The sequence below is a fragment of the Oncorhynchus keta genome, chromosome 30, assembly GCF_023373465.1.
Source record: "Oncorhynchus keta strain PuntledgeMale-10-30-2019 chromosome 30, Oket_V2, whole genome shotgun sequence".
NCBI lineage: Eukaryota > Metazoa > Chordata > Actinopteri > Salmoniformes > Salmonidae > Oncorhynchus > Oncorhynchus keta.
This window is the reverse complement of record NC_068450.1, coordinates 33371582-33385293: the sequence shown is the minus strand read 5'-3', so window position 1 is coordinate 33385293 and position 13712 is coordinate 33371582. Positions and strand designations below refer to the sequence as shown.

The window sequence follows — 13712 nt, the reverse complement described above, 5'->3', positions numbered from 1 at the left end:
GTCAGGTTAGACACACAGATGGACAGACCTAACAAAGGAGAGAGTCAGGTTAGACACACAGATGGACAGACCTAACAAAGGAGAGAGTCAGGTTAGACACACAGATGGACAGACCTAACAAAGGAGAGAGTCAGGTTAGACACACAGATGGACAGACCTAACAAAGGAGAGAGTCAGGTTAGACACACAGATGGACAGACCTAACAAAGGAGAGAGTCAGGTTAGACACACAGATGAACAGACCTAACAAAGGAGAGAGTCAGGTTAGACACACAGATGAACAGACCTAACAAAGGAGAGAGTCAGGTTAGACACACAGATGGACAGACCTAACAAAGGAGAGAGTCAGGTTAGACACACAGATGGACAGACCTAACAAAGGAGAGAGTCAGGTTAGACACACAGATGAACAGACCTAACAAAGGAGAGAGTCAGGTTAGACACACAGATGGACAGACCTAACAAAGGAGAGAGTCAGGTTAGACACACAGATGAACAGACCTAACAAAGGAGAGAGTCAGGTTAGACACACAGATGGACACACAGATGGACAGACCTAACAAAGGAGAGAGTCAGGTTAGACACACAGATGGACAGACCTAACAAAGGAGAGAGTCAGGTTAGACACACAGATGGAACAGACCTAACAAAGGAGAGAGTCAGGTTAGACACACAGATGGACAGACCTAACAAAGGAGAGAGTCATTAGACACACAGATGGACAGACCAAAGGAGAGAGTCAGGTTAACAACAAAGGAGAGAGTCAGGTTAGACACACAGATGGACAGACCTAACAAAGGAGAGAGTCAGGTTAGACACACAGATGGACAGACCTAACAAAGGAGAGAGTCAGGTTAGACACACAGATGGACAGACCTAACAAAGGAGAGAGTCAGGTTAGACACACAGATGGACAGACCTAACAAAGGAGAGAGTCAGGTTAGACACACAGATGGACAGACCTAACAAAGGAGAGAGTCAGGTTAGACACACAGATGGACAGACCTAACAAAGGAGAGAGTCAGGTTAGACACACAGATGGACAGACCTAACAAAGGAGAGAGTCAGGTTAGACACACAGATGAACAGACCTAACAAAGGAGAGAGTCAGGTTAGACACACAGATGGACAGACCTAACAAAGGAGAGAGTCAGGTTAGACACACAGATGGACAGACCTAACAAAGGAGAGAGTCAGGTTAGACACACAGATGAACAGACCTAACAAAGGAGAGAGTCAGGTTAGACACACAGATGGACAGACCTAACAAAGGAGAGAGTCAGGTTAGACACACAGATGAACAGACCTAACAAAGGAGAGAGTCAGGTTAGACACACAGATGAACAGACCTAACAAAGGAGAGAGTCAGGTTAGACACACAGATGGACAGACCTAACAAAGGAGAGAGTCAGGTTAGACACACAGATGAACAGACCTAACAAAGGAGAGGCAGAGGAAAGCAGCATGGATTAAAGTAGGAAAACAGAGGGAAAGCGTTCTGATGAACAGCCGTGTCCATCAGAGGTTGAAAGCAACACCAAGCCTGGGGTCTTAACTGGAAGTATCCACCCCTCTACCAAGTCCAAAAGTAAACACAAGAGAAATAGGTAAAACATACACAGGCATTGATATGATTAATGACATTGATGTGATCAGAACATTGATGTGATCAATACATTGATATGATTCATGACATTGATATGATCAAGACAATTAATATGATTCATGACATTGATATGATTCATGACATTGATATGATTCATGACATTGATGTGATCAAGACATTAATATGATTCATGACATTGATATGATTCATGACATTGATGTGATCAAGACATTGATGTGATCAAGACATTAATATGATTCATGACATTGATGTGATCATGATTCATTTGATATGATTCATGACATTGATGTGATCAAGACATTAATATGATTCATGACATTGATATGATTCATGACATTGATGTGATCAAGACATTGATATGATCAATACATTGATATGATTCATGACATTGATATGATTCATGACATTGATGTGATCAAGACATTAATATGATTCATGACATTGATATGATTCATGACATTGATGTGATCAAGACATTGATGTGATCAAGACATTAATATGATTCATGACATTGATGTGATCAAGACATTGATGTGATTAATACATTGATATGATTCATGACATTGATATGATCAAGACAATTAATATGATTCATGACATTGATGTGATTCAAGACATTGATGTGATTCAAGACATTGATGTGATTCATGACATTGATGTGATTCAAGACATTGATGTGATTCATGACATTGATGTGATTAAGACATTGATGTGATTCATGACATTGATATGATTCATGACATTGATGTGATTCAAGACATTGATGTGATTCATGACATTGATGTGATTAAGACATTGATATGATTCATGACATTGATGTGATTCATGACATTGATGTGATTCATGACATTGATGTGATTCAAGACATTGATGTGATTCATGACATTGATGTGATTAAGACATTGATGTGATCCAAGACATTGATGTGATCCAAGACATTGATGTGATTCAAGACATTGATGTGATTAAGACATTGATGTGATTCAAGACATTGATGTGATTCATGACATTGATGTGATCCAAGACATTGATGTGATTCATGACATTGATGTGATTAAGACATTGATGTGATTCATGACATTGATGTGATTAAGACATTGATGTGATTAAGACATTGATGTGATTCAAGACATTGATGTGATTCATGACATTGATGTGATTAAGACATTGATGTGATCCAAGACATTGATGTGATTCAAGACATTGATGTGATCCAAGACATTGATGTGATTAAGACATTGATGTGATTAAGACATTGATGTGATTCAAGACATTGATGTGATTCATGACATTGATGTGATTAAGACATTGATGTGATTCAAGACATTGATGTGATTAAGACATTGATGTGATTAAGACATTGATGTGATTCAAGACATTGATGTGATTCATGACATTGATGTGATTAAGACATTGATGTGATTCAAGACATTGATGTGATCCAAGACATTGATGTGATTAAGACATTGATGTGATTAAGACATTGATGTGATTCAAGACATTGATGTGATCCAAGACATTGATGTGATTCATGACATTGATGTGATTAAGACATTGATGTGATTAAGACATTGATGTGATTCAAGACATTGATGTGATCCAAGACATTGATGTGATTAAGACATTGATGTGATTCATGACATTGATGTGATTCATGACATTGATGTGATTCAAGACATTGATGTGATTCAAGACATTGATGTGATTCAAGACATTGATGTGATTAAGACATTGATGTGATCCAAGACATTGATGTGATTCAAGACATTGATGTGATTCATGACATTGATGTGATTAAGACATTGATGTGATTAAGACATTGATGTGATTAAGACATTGATGTGATTAAGACATTGATGTGATTAAGACATTGATGTGATTAAGACATTGATGTGATCCAAGACATTGATGTGATTAAGACATTGATGTGATCATGACATATCATGTGGTGATTACCATAATTCAATTCAAGGTCATACTTGGTGGCATACACAAAAGACAAGCAGACGTTGTGTATAACAAATACAAATTGTATTTATTCTTTGTACACAAAGAGTAGAAAGCAGCCAGTAACCCACTCGTTATTAAAAGCCTTTCTTTTTCAATCATTTATACAGATTAAAAACCGATAGGGAGGACAACAACAGGGAGGAATGTCAGTACAGTACACATTTAAATAAACAAATAAGTAAATGACAGACACATTAGTCATTAACAAATGGAAGCAATGAGGCGTAGTAACGTTGCTTTAAAAAAGCCAGTAGAATAGAAAAGATGAGTCTGTGTTTTGCGGAGGCGGGGCGTCGCTGTGTGGTATAATAGGCTAGTGTATGTCGTCGTAGCTCTGATTCCCATAAGAGGTTAAGTAATTCATAACCCTGCCGTGTTCGAGAACACCAACAACCCTCCCTGTGTCTCGTAACGATGCCAAGGTGTCCTGAACTCAGCATGCACAGAAGGTCTCGCCATTAGGAACAATGAGCGGGGCTCTATAACGGGTTGACCAACTATATATAGCAGGGATACCCGTTGGCCATGTCCTCTAAACGGTCTCTGTCTCCGGCGACTAGGGCTTCTTCTCAATCACGCCGAAAATGATCGGACTGGTATCCAGCGTGAGGTGGCGCTACGGGGAGCCCGGGACACTACTTGTAGAGCTCCAATATGGTTCGAGCTACACACTGTTTTTATCTCAAACATGAGACGCCTCAGATGGATAATCACATGACTACAGAGAGACGTGATGTGGGGCCGTATAACGTAGTGTTTTTACAGAGGCTTGGATTCGATGGGCTGTAACACAATGCCTCTACAAAGACAATATGGACTTCTGGGAGTTAAAGTAAGAGGGACACAGTGGAGAGCTACAGTTTTCTGCTGCACTGTTCCATGTATCGTTATATCAGTCTGCCAAACTACCCGCTACAGTGGTGTTATCATTCATGCCACCTACTCTCTCCTACCTCCAGTATTGTCCAAAACACACAAAACATTTACAGAGCCTTCAGAAAGTATTCATACCCCTTGACTTATACAGGCTGTAACAACAAAATGTGGAATAAGAAATACACACTTTTCCCCCCTGACCCATCTACTCACAATACCTCAATGACAAAGTGAACTAAATGTTTTTAGAAATGTTAGCAAACGTATTGAAAGTGAAATACAAAAATATCTCATTTAAGTTTCACACAGCTTGAGTCAATGTTAGAATTGCCTTTGGTAGCGATTACAGTCTTTCGGGGTAAGTCTCTAAGAGCCTTGCACACCTGGATAGGATTTTGCCTAAACATAGCTCTATTCCGTTTCTTTTTCTAATAACAAAAAGGTCCCTGAGTCCTTGCCATTGACAAGCATTCCAATAACATGATGCAGCCACCACCATGCTTGAAAATATGAAGAGTGGGAGTCAGTGATGTGTTGTGTTGGATTTGCCCCAAACATAACACTTTGTATTCAGGACATAAATTTGATTTCTTTACCACCTTTTATGCAGTTTTACTTTATTGCCTTATTACAAACAGGACGCATGTTTTGGAATATTTTCTATTCTGTAAATGCTTCCTGTCATTTAGGTTAGTATTGTGGAGTAAACATTTCCCCCAAAATAATTCCACTTTGACATTATGGGGTATTGTGTGTATAGGCCAGTGACACAACATCTAAATGTAATTCAGGCTGTAACTCAACAAAATGTGGAAAAGGGTGAACAGTTTCTGAAGGCATATAGGTCTACATGACATATGGTTTCTAGGCCTAATCGCTGTAGTTCATAATTGCACACACAGAGAGCGAGTTGTGATGCATTCACAGCTTCGCATATTCAGAGCCAAAACTATGTTCAGGGGGCTCATCAATGTGTAATGAGACGTGTGTTTACAAAAAAACTAAAACACATTAAAAGAGGTTTCCAAAGAGTAAACATTATTTGCGTTGCGTATTTTTTTATCTTCACTTGAGCAATTCTTTGTTCCTGGATCCTGTAAAGAAGGATGCCGGTGCCCTTGGCAAAGGTAGAACAGATGTCAATGATAATGACTTTCTATGCCAGTTAAACACTGAACAGTAGCAGGCATTGTTCAGTGGGGGTGGTTAAAGGAGTGATCGGGGGGACAAGGCGGTTCAGGTATGGAATCGGTGCGCCCTCTCTTCCCCATATGGTTATTATCATTTCCATTATGAACGGCGCCCCACCTTGCCGACTCTCAACCTGTACAGTGTACAGTTCCCTAGCAACAGCAGCAAAACAAACAGACAGCCACGACGGAGCTCGACGATGTCAAATGTGAACGCTGGCGCCTGGAGGGGATAAAGTCTAACGAATACTGGGATGGGATTCAAACTGAAATCTGTTCTTGGCAATAAGGTCAGAATGTTCTCTGAATGAATACAAAACTATTCACATCATGGCTCCCTGCGACTGTGGGTGTAAGGACTTTATGGAAGTGGTACCTCGTAAAAAAACAGAGCATCTGTCCTCTTTATTTTCTAGCAAACCGCTCGCCTACTGTCTGAGTCCGTCTCTTGGAGATTTGCTGTGGCAAGCACATCAGAGTGGATGGCTCCTCTCCACTCAGCCCAGGAGCACTAAACAGACTATTTTCTTCCCCTTTCCTTTGGTCTCTCAGATCTCTCCTACTCCGAGTCTCCCTTCCACTTCGCTATCACATTCCCACCACCCTCCCTCCCTCCCTCCCTCCCTCCAAAGCCCTATTTGACCCCAGCATTTTAATTAGTCTCTCAGGTGCTAGGCCGCTCTAGCTCTGTCAATTCCCACTGTCTTCCCTGTCCTTACTCATAAAGGCTCTCTGATGCCTCTAATGCAAAATGCCACAGAACCCAGACCCATAAACAGAACTAGCATCTGACATTGAATGACATTCACATCCACCCACTACACCCAACTGATGCAATTTCCTCCCCTGATTGTGAAAACACTGAATGGCAAAAAAGGCATATGTAAGCCAGTACTTTAACATCTGATACAGAAATGGATGAGTCACAAGCATAAAAAGAGAAAAGAAGAGAGGGAGAGGGGGAGGAGAGAGAGAGAGAGAGAGAGAGAGAGAGAGAGAGAGAGACAGAGAGAGAGAGAGAGAGAGATCTCCATTTAATAATGTTTGAGGCAGAAACATAAAACACATGTATTGGTCCATGCCGGGCTCTGTCTGGGTTTAAGGCAAATAGAGTGTGCTCTGTCTGGAGTGTCACATGATCCTGGTGTGATGTTAGCCCCCCCCCCGCCAGCCTCGAGAGCCTACTATCCTAGGCATTTGTGTACCCCTGAAAGGTTTAAGCAACATGGGGCACTGGGGTCACCATGCCTTCTCTGCTGTGCACACAGCAGGAGCCAGAGGAGGGCCAGGCCTTTAAAGCTAGACTCTTTCTCAGCTAAACACATATCGGCGTTGTCTCGAGACTCTCCTCCTGAACAGAGAGACGCAAAAACACAGCCCTTCTTTCGTCACCGATTTCTTTTCACAAAAGTTTGCAGCTGTGAGTGTAGGCGTATGTGCGTCTCCACGTGTTTATAGGTGTGTATTCCTACTGTGTGCGATATGAACGTCCATATGAATCCGAGTATGAGTACGTGCGTTAATACAGCATGAGAGTTCATCTGAAACAACGTGTGTCTGCGCGTGTGTGATATGTGCACTCACTGTGACAGAGAGAGCGGGGAGCCATGCGAGAGAGACGACAGGCATCCCCGTTTGGGAAGATTAGAGGAGCTGTGTGCACAGAGGCAGCGCTGCGTGCGCTGGCGGGCACTTTGGCTGTCTTAAATAAATCATAGGGTTTTACTGATGATGTGTCAGTCCCACAGAGTCAATAAGCTTGTTGTGGGTCCCGCTGGCTCCCCGGCAATCTGCTCTGCTTTGCTCTGGGTACGCCTGCCCCAGCCGCCTGATCACAGCCGCATGAAACGCAGCCAGCCTGGCCCAAATCGAGTCAACAGTGGTGCGCATGAACGCCTCGTAAAAAAAAAGAAAGAGACATTTGAAACGCATTAGAAAACAGGAAAAACACAAACGCACACAGTTACTGGATAGAACAAACATGATGGAAATCCTCACGCATTTTTGCATTGTGTAAAAGTCCTTTTTGTGGAAGGTCCTTGTGCTGTATGGATATAAAGCGTCACACATTCGGACGACTACACGGACGCTGGTTAGCACAGTGTCATGGCTGGGATGCTAGCGTTAGCCAGTAGTGGATTAGCTAGCTAAAACTATTTCTGCCTGGCTGGGCTACTAACGTTAGCCGTTAGCTTCCTTAGCCTTCTTAGCTGGTTAACACAGTGTCTGGCTGCACCGCTTAGCCATAGCATAACATTAGCCATAGCTTGTTAGCATAGTGCTTGGCCCGGGCCTGGACGTTAGCATTAGCGGTTAGCCTTTGGCTCCCACAGGGGTGGTTAGTGCACAGAGGTCCAGAGGGAGGGAGAGGGGTCAGCTCTGGGTAAGCTGCTGTATGGGTCAAGGACCTGGTGCACTCTCTGTCCCTTTGACGGCAGCTATATGGGGCACGGGCCATCAGGCATCCCACCAGGCATCACTCTGCACTCCAAGCGTCGCCCTGGGTTAGATGAGTGACGTGGTTCCTGGAAGAGGAGAGAGGGGGAAAAGTGGCAATTAAGGGTCAAAATGAATTTTTAGAAAAACAAGCAGAATGGCCAGTACTCTATGTGGGTCTTCAGCAGGCTAATATGGGTTTTTGATCAGGCTAGGAAACTGTACATACCCTGCTTCTTCTATCTGCTGGAAGAAGACTCACTACCTTGATGTGCACAAGTAAATGGTTGTATCTGTGGCGTGTCTGTCTCAGGTCTGTAGGGTCAGAGACTCACCAGGTTCTGAAGGGAAGACGTTTCTCAGCTGCTCTATGACCTCCTGCAGTTGCTGCACTGTGTCATGATCCTCATCTCCATCTCCTGTCACACACAGCATCACACGGAGAGAGATGAGTGACAACAACACTCGATCATCTCATTCCAATGTTGTTATGGCCCACTAATTGAACAAATACATATTTTAAAGTCAATAATCCAGCAGGAATCGCTTGGAACTTGCAACCCCACCAGTGGGACCTAGCCTGATTGCGGTCTCTGTTCAAATGAAAATTACAAGAATGGCACGGAGTTGAATGTTAGCTAAAAAGACTGGTACCCAGACTAGACCGGACCTAATATTAGGGAACATTTGCCTTAGTAGCTCACCTGCTGCCTCTGTGTCTGTGGTCTCTCTACTGGGTCCGTCCCCCTGACGGCCTCCCCCTGACACCGGAGATGACAAGGACGAAGGTTCCGACCCGTTGGCCTCCGAATCGTCTTTGGGCTGGTGGAAAGTAAATAGTGTCATCAATCACCACAAAATTCCCATCGACAGCTACTTCGGAAAAGCACAAACGTCATTGGAATGTGTTGGTTGGGGTTGAAGGACACAGTAAACATGTAGACGCACTAAATAAGTCAAAGTGTTCCAGGGAAACTGAAGGCTGCGTTGGCTGGGGATTCAGACCTAGTTGTACAATGAACAAAGGAAAATCTATTTTCTACGGAGATGAAAACACAACGGTTGACACTGACAGTTGACTTGCCCACACCCACTCCACCACTTCATATTGGAACAATAGACTGAAGGAAATCAAGAATCTACGCGCATTAACATTTCTTAAGAAGGGATTGAAAGGCATTATATGATATGAGAGGTTCATGGAAGTGTTGAGAAAGTTCAAATCTTCAGCTTTAGAATTCTTGGTACTCAGTCCCGCTGTTCCCAATCCCATTCCCCTCTTTCCACTAAATGAACCATCTCTCCAGTCTCTCTTTCAATCTCCTCTCTCTATCCCCAATTTCCAAGTCTTTTCACCTGAGGAAATGGCTTTCTGTCTCTCTTTCTCACTCTCCCTCTACTGCAGCAGTACACATGATCTTTCCATTCCTTCCTCCCCCTCTCTCTATTCCCCCATTCACACATTCATATTCTCCTACAGCAGTGTCCTATTTTCTCTCAGTTCTCTTTGTTCCCCTTTTTTGCTTCCTTTTATCGCCCTGCTTCTTAATCCCTCTTGAGTCTATCCCCCTCTTTCTTTCTCTCCTTACCGTAGGTATTTCCCTCAGTCTCTCATCAGCTCCCCTCCCTTTCTGTCTCTGTACCTGCAGTTTTAAGCCTTTATAGTTGTTCTCTACCTCACCTCCCTCGCCTCTTTTCCAAGCCATATTTTTTCTTCCTTTCTTTCCCTTCTCTTTCTTTCCACTTTCCTTTCCCCTTCCTCCTTTTCTACCTGCAGCAGTAACTCTCGTAGCCTGTGCAGCTGGGACTCCAGCTGTTTGTTGTGGTCCTCCAGGATCTGCATGCGTGTCTCCAGGCGAGTCTTGTGCTGCCGGAGGACCCTTGCCTCGGCCAGGAGCTCCTCGTCCTGCTGGCCCTCCGTGGGAGATCCCGGAACACCCTCACCTCCCTCCGTCAGCTGGGGCGCCGCCGCCGCCTCCTCATGCCTCCACTTCAGCCGCCGCCACTCCCCCTGCAGCACCCTGGGGAATAGGAGAGAGGACAGAGACATCAGCAGACAGCATTTTAAAGAGCTGGGAGTTTTCACTGACACACAAAACTGTCCACAATAGGCTATGATAGTAAATGGTGTGAGCGCCGTAGTGCGTATAACTCAATGACTTTATTTCCACTGTATAGCACATTTCTAAAAGATCATTCATTTCAAAGTAGTTTACAAATATAATTATAAAAGGAACGAAAGATAACACAAAACGTTTTCTATACAAATATACATTTAAGACAGACGAGAATCTTTTTTTTAGACAGTAAAACAGTAAAATAACAGTGGACATGAGAATACAGCGAAAGACCTATAAATAAATGAAGATGGCACTATGGCTAAGACAACCTAAAGCACCGTAGGTAAAAGTGCAGCTAAAAAAGTATGTCTTCACCTTTTTCTTCAAATTGTCTACCATTTCTGAGGCCCTCAGATCCTCTGGCAGGCTGTTCCAAAGGCCAGCATCACAGTGACTAAAGGCAGGGCCGGTTCCTGGCATGCAGTGCATTCGGAAAGTATTCAGACCCCTTGACTTTTTTCACATTTTGTTACGTTACAGCCTTATTCAAAAATTGAGTAAGTACATGTTTTTCTCATCAATCTACACACAATACCCCATAATGGCAAAGCAAAGACAGGTTTTTAGCAATGTGTGCAAATGTATAAATGAAAAAAATACAGAAATATCACATTAACATAAGTATTCAGACCCTTTACTCAGTACTTTGTTGAAGCACCTTTGGCAGCGATTACAGCCTCGAGTCTTCTTTGGTATGACACTACAAGCTTGGCACACCTGTATTTGGAGAGGTTCTCCCATTCTTCTCTGCAGATCCTCTAAATCTCTGTCAGGTTGGATGGGGAGTGTCCCTGCACAGCTATCGGGTTCAAGTCTTGTCTCTGGCTGGGCAACTCAAGGACTCAGAGACTTTTCCCGAAGCCACTCCTGCGTTGTCTTGGCTGTGTGCTTAGGGTTGTCCTGTTGGAAGGTGAACCTTCGTCCCAGTCTGAGGTTCTGAGTGCTCTGGAGCAGGCTTTCATCAAGGATTTCTCTGTACTTTGCTCCGTTCATCTTTCCCTCAACCTAACTTCTCTCAGTTCCTGCCGCTGAAAATCAGCACAATGCTGCCAAAACAGCAGGATGCTGCCAAAACAGCACGATGCTGCCAAAACAGCAGGATGCTGCCACCACCAGGTTTCCTCCAGATGAAAACGAAAGACGCTTGGTATTCAGGCCAAAGAATTCAATCTTGGTTTCATCAGACCAGAGAATGTTGTGTCTCATGTCTGGGAGTCCTTTAAATGCCTTTTTGGCAAACTTCAAGTGGGCTGTCATGTGCCTTTTACTGAGGAGTGGCTTCCGTCTGGCCCCTCTACCATAAAGGCCTGATTGGTGGAGTGCTGCAGAGCTGGTTGTCCTTCTGGAAGGTTTCCCCATCTCCACAGAGGAACTCTGGAGCTCTGTCAGAGTGACCATCAGGTTCTTGGTCACATCTTTGACCAAGGCCCTTCTCCCCCATTTCTCAGTTTGGCTGGGTAGCCAGCTCTAGGAAGAGTCTTGGTGGTTCCAAACTCAGATCATATTAACATGGCATAAGTCAATACAACATGTGTCGAACTGCAGGAAATTAGCTTTAAAACTGCAAAAAAAAATGGTTTTGTTATAAACTTACAAAGTTCTTGCCGCCCCATGGCAAAATGTGTAGAATTGCAGGAAAATAATTTTAAAACAAAGCATTTTCTTTCCACTGTCAAGAGGAGGCCATTAAAACATTTTGCAGCGAGGTGGCAAACTATTAAGTGCACTACTTTCGACCAGAGTACTTTTTTATTTTGATTTCACCTTTATTTAACCAGGTAGGCTAGTTCAGAACAAGTTCTCATTTACAACTGCGACCTGGCCAAGATAAAGCAAAGCAGTGTGAACAGACAACAACACAGAGTTACACATGGAGTAAACAATAAACAAGTCAATAACACAGTAGAAAAAAAGAAAAGAAAGAGTCTATATACGTTGTGTGCAAAAGGCATGAGGAGGTGGGCGAATAATTACAATGGGTGGCAGGTAGTCTAGCGCTTAAGACTGTTGGGCTAGTAACCGAAAGGTTGCTGGTTGAAATCCCTGAGCCCCCTAAGTGAACAATCTTGAGCAAGGCTCTTAACCCTATTTGCTCCTGTATGTATGCTAAATGACTGAAGGTCCCACCAACCAAAACTAACTCAGGGCTGACAAAAGGCATCGTCACAAAATGTTTTAGAGCATCTCAAACACCAGTGCCAGAGGATCTAAGGGACCGACCGGGCACATATCCTAAATGAATATGATACATGTGTTCAGGTGCAAAAGACCACATAGTGCTTTAAAAATATATAAAGCAATTTTAAAATCCACTGTAAAACTAACAGGCAAAAAATGAAGGGACTTTAAAATAGGTGTTATGTGTGCAGTCTTAGTTAGCACAGGTGCTGCTGCGTTCTCAATTAATGTTTTTCTTGGTAAGACCAGACACAAGACCATTGTAGTAACCAAGCCTGGTAGTAATAAAAACATGCATTAGTCTCTCAGTGTTGGCCTGGCAGAGAAACTGACGCACTTTGGCAATATTAGGTAGATGATCAAATCTAAGTTTATTGGTCGCATACACAATTCTGATAAGAAAACTGATTTGGTCCCATTTCGGAGTCTAAAATCACACCCAGGTGTTTAGCCAGGTGGGTTTTATATCGAATGTTCACTGTCTGTGTGCTGATCATGCGAACGGACTAGTGACATAGTCAGGCAAAATTATCGCTCTGAACATATACACTGTATGAAAACAGAAACGTAATCCAGTTGAACTGTTGATCAGGATTAACTTGTGTTTTACATAAAGACGAATCCTGTGCATGCATCGTTTACCACAGCTCATAATTCCTTTCTGTCTGTACGGAAACAGAATGCCTATGTCTCTAGAACATTTGTGACGACCCTTCCACTCTGTCTGCCGAATTCTTTCTCTTTGCTCTTGTTCTCCTTACTAGGATGTCGGTGGGCGGCACGGGAGGGTCGTCAGCAAAATGGGACACACCTGGGCCCGGGTGTGTCCTGGGGATAAATTCCCCCATTCATTGGGGAGACTCTCTCCACGCAGACACACTACTGAATCTGGGTGTTGGCATTTATTTGTGTGGCTGTTTTGTTTGTTTGCATTATCACATCTGTGAACGCAACCACTCACTTACACTACTGACTACACGCACCATTGTTGCTTGTTTACTTTAGTTAATAAATATATTTGTGTTATTCCTTGATCTCCACGTTGCTTCCCTTTCTGTCGCGAGCTACGAGTCGGTTCGCGACACATTTCGCACAGACAATAAAGATCACTTTTCTGAGCACTGAAATTGTGCGCAGGAATCTTTTCTATTCTTCTTTCCCTGACAATGTTCACAGAGGAAAGAAAGTTGAGGCATGGGATGACGGTACTAATTCTAACACATATTCATGAGCTACACACTCATGACTTCCACAATGAGTCTGATTTTGGTCGTC

At 43.1% G+C, this 13712-nt stretch overlaps 1 protein-coding gene across 3 annotated transcripts in view; it reads right to left on the bottom strand.

The window, feature by feature from the left end:
- Window positions 1-3636: 3636 nt before the first annotated feature.
- drp2 (dystrophin related protein 2) overlaps window positions 3637-13712 on the bottom strand; it is a 254344-nt gene continuing 244268 nt past the window's right edge. For all 3 annotated transcript variants that reach the window (XM_052488310.1, XM_052488312.1, XM_052488311.1), the window contains 4 exons: window positions 9911-10160; window positions 8844-8961; window positions 8475-8558; window positions 3637-8228 (listed from right to left, as the gene is read on the bottom strand). In XM_052488310.1, the coding sequence (XP_052344270.1) occupies window positions 8209-8228; window positions 8475-8558; window positions 8844-8961; window positions 9911-10160 (472 nt within the window). In that variant the 3' untranslated portion in view covers window positions 3637-8208. The remainder of the gene's footprint in view (window positions 8229-8474; window positions 8559-8843; window positions 8962-9910; window positions 10161-13712) is intronic.